Source organism: Colobus angolensis, unplaced genomic scaffold (assembly GCF_000951035.1).
Source record: "Colobus angolensis palliatus isolate OR3802 unplaced genomic scaffold, Cang.pa_1.0 Scaffold399, whole genome shotgun sequence".
Lineage (NCBI taxonomy): Eukaryota > Metazoa > Chordata > Mammalia > Primates > Cercopithecidae > Colobus > Colobus angolensis.
Window position 1 is genome coordinate 1905959 of NW_012117365.1, and position 8326 is coordinate 1914284.

The 8326-nt window shown below is 39.5% G+C and overlaps 1 protein-coding gene across 1 annotated transcript in view; it reads right to left on the bottom strand.

Moving 5' to 3' along the window:
- RLF (rearranged L-myc fusion) overlaps positions 1-8326 on the bottom strand; it is an 87618-nt gene that overhangs the window by 16867 nt on the left and 62425 nt on the right. The window contains exon 5 of the mRNA XM_011955220.1: positions 5599-5735. Coding sequence (XP_011810610.1) covers positions 5599-5735 — 137 coding nt within the window. The remainder of the gene's footprint in view (positions 1-5598; positions 5736-8326) is intronic.

The window sequence follows — 8326 nt, forward strand, 5'->3', positions numbered from 1 at the left end:
CTCTACTCTCTTGGGCTCAAGAGATCCTCCTGCCTCAGTTTCTCAAGGAGCTGTGACCACAAGTCTGTACCACCCCACCCAGCTTTTTTTTTTTTGAGACGGAGTCTTGTTCTGTTGCCCAGGCTGGAATGCAGTGATATGATCTTGGCTCACTGCAACCTCCACCTCCCAGGTTCAAGCAATTCTCCTTCCTCAGCCTCCTGAGTAGCTGGGGACTACAGGCACATGCCACTATGCCTGGCTAATTTATGTAATTTTAGTAGAGACGGGGTTTCACCATGCTGTCCAGGCTGGTTTCGAACTCCTGACCTCAAGAGATCTATCCACTTCAGCCTCCCAGAGTACTGGGATTACAGGCTCAAATAATTTTTTCCCCTCAGATGGAGTCTTGCTCTGTCACCCAGGCTGGAGTGCAGTGGTGCAATCTCAGCTTACTGCAACCTCTGCCACCCAGGTTCAAGCGATTTTCCTGCCTCAGCCTCCCTAGTAGCTGGGATTACAGGTGCCTGCCAGCATGCCTGGCTAATTTTTTTATTTTTAGTAGAGAAGGGGTTTCAGCACCTTGGTCAGGCTGGTCTTAAACTCCAGAACTCGTGATCCACCCGCGCTGGCCTCCCAAAATGCTGGGATTACACGCGTAAACCACCATGCCCGGCTGCTCAAATAACTTTTAAAAACAGTAAGTCAGAATGTCCAGGGATTGGTATTCCAAATTAAGTATTTCAGGCTCCAAGTATGTTAACTCCAAATAAGCATGATCAAAAACGGGCATTTATGGTGTATTTCGTAAAAATATTTGCATAGTTATAAATCGATATAAAATGATTACCCACCCAAATATATAAACATGCCTGAAATCATGACAGCCAGTATATTACTCATGAGGATGCAAGATGTCACTTCAATCATCCATTCAAATCTGTACACTGGAATACTGAAACCAACATCCAATAGTAACCGACAGCCTGATAGATCAAACATGCACTAGGATAAGTCCTTCTTCAATTACTACAATAATGTGACTTTTTAAAAAAAGCCAACCATTGAAAATCATGGAAAATGATTCCATTGTATGTATGCTTCCAATGCTGAGATGATCTACTGTGCCCACGATTTTGCCCATTACCTAGCTCATTTCAACAAATTATATATAAATTTATAAAAATTGGAAAGGAAATTTAGCTCTGTTAACAGCAAGAAACACATTTTGGTAGGAATTTAGCTACTAAGCAAGAACTTTAAATTACTCTGTGTTTTGGCCAGCGTGGTGGCTCAGCTGAGGTCAGGAGATTGAGACCAGCCTGGCCCACATGGTAAAACCCCGTCTCTACTAAAAATACAAAAAATTAGCCGGGTGTGGTGACTGGCACCTGTAATCCCAGCTACTTGGGAAGCTGAGGCAAAGAATCGCTTGAACCCGGGAGCAGTGAGCTGAGATTGCACCACTGCACTGAAGCCTGGGTGACAAGAGCGAGACTCTGTCTCAAAAATAAATATATACATATATGCATACAAACATTACTCTGTGTTTCTACATAGCAAGAAGCCCATGAAGTCAAGTTAACATGTTACACTGGGATTCAGAATTTAGGCATTTTAGGAATGAACTAAATAAAACTGTGGAATCAAGGGATGACCATCCCCTAAAAAAGGCTATTACAGAAAAAAAGTTTCTAAGCTAATACAATAGTAATTGACCCCCATGACCTCTTTCCTCTCCCACAAAATTCTGTTAAATAAAACACATATGCTAGTCTTCGCCAGTTACTGAGGACACAACTGTGAATTAAACAACATATTGGTTGGTATATCAGTCTAGCTGGGGCAGAACAGACATGTAACTACATCTGAAGAAACACAAATGTGTAACACAAAATTTAAGTTCAGACATATTACAGAAAGCAAAGGCCAGTCTATCAAATACTCAATGAAAGCTTACTGTGGAGGTTCAAAGTTCAACTTTATGACTTTAAAATGGCTGCAGTAATTACACCTCTCTCTATATACATCATCTCACTCAAAATGGTCAGCTTTTTCAAATGCATGGCTATTCCAATTATATTACCACTGAGAGGCATCTACAGGGAGCTTACTCCTCTAGTACTTCTTTTTTTTTTTTGAGATGGAGTCTTGCTGTGTTGCCCAGGCTAGAGTGCAGTGGTACGATCTTGGCTTACAGGAAGCTCCGCCTCCCGGGTTCACGCCATTCTCCTGCCTCAGCCTCCCGAGTGCTGGGACTACAGGCACCCACCACCACGCCCAGCTAATTTTTTGTATTTTTAGTAGAGACAGGGTTTCACCAGGTTGACCTCATGATCTGCCCGCCTTGGCCTCCCAAAGTGCTGGGATTACAGGCGTGAGCCACCGAGCCTGGCCTCTTCTAGCACTTCTTTAATTTTCTCCAACAGTCAAAAATCTTTTGGGGTCAAGATTAATAAGTAAGTTAAAGAATAACAGCTGCAAAGTTTAAAACATTTTTACTTTTTACTGTGGTTTGTAAATGTCTCTGAGGGAAATTTCTAAAAGAATAAAAAATGTTCTGAGTGACAGTTACATAGGTTTTTGTTTTTGTTTTGTTTTGTTTTTTGAGACAGGGTCTCATTGTGTCACCGAGACTGGAATGCAGTGTTGTGATCTTGGCTCACCATAACCTCCACCTCCCAGGCTCAAGCAATTCTCCTGCCTCAGCCTCCTGAGCAGCTGGGATTATAGGTGTGCACCAGTACCATCCGGCTTTTTTTTTTTTTTTTTTGAAACGGAGTCTTGCTCTGTCGCCCAGGCTGGAGTACAGTGGTATGATCTCGGCTCACTGCAACCTCTGCCTCCTGAGTTCTAGCAATTCTCTTGCCTCAGCCTCCAGGGTAGCTGGGATTACAGGCGCATGCCACCACGCCCGGCTAATTTTTGTATTTTAAATAGAGATGGATTTTCACCATGTTGGCCAGGCTGGTCTCAAACTCCTGACCTCAAATGATTCACCCACCTTAGCCTCCCAAATTGCTGGGATTACAGGCATGAGCTACTGCACCCGGCCGATAGCTATATAGTTTACATTTCCAAATATTATCTTCATGGTAACTACACTCAAGAATGATACTCCCAAGAAATAAATTCTAGCATATGTGTTTAAAAATAAGCATGACTACTTTTATTACTTTGTATTTCAACTTTATTGCCACATTTAAAAAATACCGGTATCTCTCTTATCCAAAATACCACTTAATTTAAAAGTTTTTTTTTAAACAAATACTCCTTATGTCCCACTACCTCAAGCATAACAAAATAATCTATCTCATTTGAACAGAATTCCTGTGACTAATTTTCCTTAGTAAAATTCAATGTTTTTTGTGGTTTTTTGGAGATGGACTTGCTCTTGTCTCCTGAGCTGGCATGACCTCAGCTCACTGCAACCTCCACCTCCCAGGTTCAAGCGATTCTGGTGCCTCAGCCTCCTAAGTAGCTGGGATTACAGGTGCCTGCCACCATGCATGGCTAATTTTTGTATTTTTAGTAGAGATGAGGTTTCACCACGTTGGTCAGGCTGGTCTTGAACTCCTGACCTCAGGTGACCCACCGACCTCGGCCTCCCAAAGTGCTGAGATTACAGGTGTGAGCCACGCCTCGCCATAATTCAATGTTTTATGTTATTCTAATATTCTAACTCCAGCATCCCACTACCAAAAAAAAAACTTTCGAAAACAATGGAAGGGTTAAAAAAAAAAAAAAAGATGTGGCTAGGCGTGGTGGCTCATGCCTATAACCCTAGCACTTTGGTAGGCTGAGGCGGGTAGATATCATAAGGTTAGGAGTTCAAGACCAGCCTGACCAACATGGTGAAACCCAGTCTCTACCAAAAATACAAAAATTACCTGGGCGTGGCAGCCTGCACCTGTAATCCCAGCTACTCGGGAGGCGGAGGGTGCAGTGAGCCGAGATCACATCACTGCACTCCAGCATGGGTGACAGAGCAAGACTCGGTCTCAAAAAACAAAACAAAACAAAAAAAAGCTGTGATTTCTCCATGAATTGCCTGAAAGAAGCTTACTTTTAACAAAGTGTGAAATGACTAAGATTTTCTTTCCTTTACTCATTATAGCTCCTGAGGAGGCCACAAAGGGAAATCTCTATTAATTCCTTCCTGCTATAGAAGAACAGCATTAATCCTAGAGCCACTAACAGCTCTGGAAGAGTGAATGGTGGGCGACTAAAGAAGGGAAGAAAAATTTTAAACACAATCTATAACACATTCCATATATGATTTATTATTTGTACTGAAAATCTAGCTATAATGGTAGATACTTTTTTCATTATAAAGAAATTATATTTAAGTCCCCATCTCATTATCTTCTTTCTCACAGGAGGTATAACTCTGGCATAGTGGATTTGGTGGCAAAAACTACAATTTGAATTTTGGCCTATGCCAAGAAAACACGTATACAGAAGAAAAGCACTAGATTAGAAGTTTAAAACCTGGGCTTGAATCTCAGCTCTACCACTTTAGCTTTGAGACCACGGACAATTACAAGTTTTCTCTGGTCCCTATGATCCCCCAACTGCCTCACCTGTGCAATGATTATTATGAGGACTGGGTGAGATTACAGCACATAAAATTTCTACATAAAATAATAAACAAAAAGAAATATAGTAACATACAACAGTATTAACCATAAAACTATTAAAATAGACAGACGATCCAGAGGGAGATCAATGAGGGCTGAAGTACACAAAAGGCTTTACTAGGTTTTCCTATAAACAAAATGCTCATTTCCAATTTTAAGCCATCCTTAGAGGTTCTGAAACACTCAGAGTTCCTCTCATCAAGATAATGCAAATCCAACCCATTCTTAGAATTAAATCTCAAATATTACTTCCTCCCTGACACCTTTAATACTCTGGTATACAGTGAGCACCTCTCTCTGATCTCCTATAGCATTATCCATACCACTAATCTGATACTTACTGACAGAGAGTCTTACATTTTAGAGGTTTCCTGTGTATCAGGTTTGTCCCTTTGGCCTAAATAGATTCAATACAGTTAGAATGAAAGAACCATGGATACACTTACTGTTTCCTTTTTAGCAACTAAGTATTCTGTAGGCAAACAAGATATAAATTGAATTAAAACCAAAATAATGCAATTCAACTATATAGTTCCAAAGTTGCAAAAGAGATTACTATTCAAATGAATTTCTTTTTTAGTGCTAGTTTGACCTAGAAACCTAGATAATTCGATCCTTTTCATCTGTGGGTTCCCAAATAAGAATGGGAATGACTACCCAGAAGATACTAAAAAAAATGAAAAGAAAAACAATCTAACACAGGTTTGTTTCATATTGACAAAATTTTATCTTCAAGATAGAAGACATATATTGGAGTTAACAGACAACCCTTTATGGGATAATCAAGAGGAATATTTTATCCTTTCTTGACTAGATTAAACCAATGATATTTTTAATTAAAAGATTTTGTGTGGAAGCAAGAAGCTATTCACAGTTCATGCTAGGTTTTAAATTAGAAACAAATTAACATTTTACATAAACCCTAAATGCTATATACTATGTGCTAACAAATAAAGAGTGTAAAACTAAATATACTTACCAAGAACAATATACACTTGCAGTTTGGAGCTGCTGGGTAAGGTAAGTCGTACAAAGAACAAATGCTGTGTTATCCTGCCCCTCAGATTCCAGATTACAAATGATGTCTAGTACTTCCTTGCAGTCGACCTTTGCAATCTATCAAAAATGAGATGACTAAGTCAAAAAGAAAATGGTGACTTTTCAGTAAACTTTGTTATATAATGAGAAACTTCTTGATGAAGCAAAAATTAGAGACATAATTTTCTCCTGCTAATGAATGAGTCTTCTGGCATGAATATTTCACATAAGAAAATATTAAAAAAGGGAACAGACACTATAAGGAAGTTCTACTACAGTCTCAATATAGATAGAAACATTTTTGCATTTAAAAAAAATTACGAACATTGCTACCATATAGATGATTCAAATTATATATAATAATCTCAGGTTATTTTTACCTTAAGTATTATTATCTTTTTTTTTCTTTCCTGTTCCTGTCTTCCCCTAGTACCTATGACCACAGCTGGGTCACTCTGGTTACAGATAGTAAAACATATGGCTTATCCTCACTGTCAGTGGGGCTAAAGGAGGCCAGTTCAGGAACTGTTTTAAACACAAATGCTACATTAACATCATTTTTTTCATAGAAGGAAAATTTCTAGTGTATTAATGGGTTTTTCAGACCATCAAAACCCTTTTTAGAAATACATCTTTTCATTTACATGACTTAAATCTTAAAAAAAACAAACAAAAACCCTCTAGACAAATCAGTCAAATTTTTCTGGGGCTCCTTTCCTACATTGAAAAAGAGCATAAAACAAGTGAACTAGACTTTAAAAGACCCTTTCTCATTCTTTTTTGCATCAGAGCAAATGAGGTAAACAGCTCAACTCCTCCAGAGTGCTATGTAGTTACAAGGGGGTGGTTCTAAGGCTCTAATTTTAGTCATATCTTCAGGTAGGTGCAGAAAGGCTTTTTTTAAAGCTCAGCTCAAATGTTATTTTCTTACAGAATCGTTTCCTAACTTCTGAGGTCATGTTATTTGGATCGCTGTCAAACACTCAATTTCTCCTTTGTAGCACTTATTTCTAGAACTTTATTTTTTCAAATACATTTTACTGTATTATTTCGTTTTTTGTCATACATCAACATGACAAATCTGTAAGACTGGCAAGGCAGGCAATATCATTTCCATTTCACAAATAAAAAATGAGTCAAAAGTTCATTTTTAAATTGAAAATGTTTAAATTGGGCTATTTATTCTGCCTTGGGCCAACATTTAACCTACTCATACTGGCCTTTACCTTTTATTATTGTGTGTGTGTGTGTGTGTGTTTTAAGACAGTGTCTTACTCTGTTGCTTAGGCTGCAGTACAGTTAGGGTAATCATGGCTCACTGAAGTCTCTACTCTCTTGGGCTCAAGAGATCCTCCTGCCTCAGTTTCTCAAGGAGCTGTGACCACAAGTCTGTACCACCCCACCCAGCTTTTTTTTTTTTGAGACGGAGTCTTGTTCTGTTGCCCAGGCTGGAATGCAGTGATATGATCTTGGCTCACTGCAACCTCCACCTCCCAGGTTCAAGCAATTCTCCTTCCTCAGCCTCCTGAGTAGCTGGGGACTACAGGCACATGCCACTATGCCTGGCTAATTTATGTAATTTTAGTAGAGACGGGGTTTCACCATGCTGTCCAGGCTGGTTTCGAACTCCTGACCTCAAGAGATCTATCCACTTCAGCCTCCCAGAGTACTGGGATTACAGGCTCAAATAATTTTTTCCCCTCAGATGGAGTCTTGCTCTGTCACCCAGGCTGGAGTGCAGTGGTGCAATCTCAGCTTACTGCAACCTCTGCCACCCAGGTTCAAGCGATTTTCCTGCCTCAGCCTCCCTAGTAGCTGGGATTACAGGTGCCTGCCAGCATGCCTGGCTAATTTTTTTATTTTTAGTAGAGAAGGGGTTTCAGCACCTTGGTCAGGCTGGTCTTAAACTCCAGAACTCGTGATCCACCCGCGCTGGCCTCCCAAAATGCTGGGATTACACGCGTAAACCACCATGCCCGGCTGCTCAAATAACTTTTAAAAACAGTAAGTCAGAATGTCCAGGGATTGGTATTCCAAATTAAGTATTTCAGGCTCCAAGTATGTTAACTCCAAATAAGCATGATCAAAAACGGGCATTTATGGTGTATTTCGTAAAAATATTTGCATAGTTATAAATCGATATAAAATGATTACCCACCCAAATATATAAACATGCCTGAAATCATGACAGCCAGTATATTACTCATGAGGATGCAAGATGTCACTTCAATCATCCATTCAAATCTGTACACTGGAATACTGAAACCAACATCCAATAGTAACCGACAGCCTGATAGATCAAACATGCACTAGGATAAGTCCTTCTTCAATTACTACAATAATGTGACTTTTTAAAAAAAGCCAACCATTGAAAATCATGGAAAATGATTCCATTGTATGTATGCTTCCAATGCTGAGATGATCTACTGTGCCCACGATTTTGCCCATTACCTAGCTCATTTCAACAAATTATATATAAATTTATAAAAATTGGAAAGGAAATTTAGCTCTGTTAACAGCAAGAAACACATTTTGGTAGGAATTTAGCTACTAAGCAAGAACTTTAAATTACTCTGTGTTTTGGCCAGCGTGGTGGCTCAGCTGAGGTCAGGAGATTGAGACCAGCCTGGCCCACATGGTAAAACCCCGTCTCTACTAAAAATACAAAA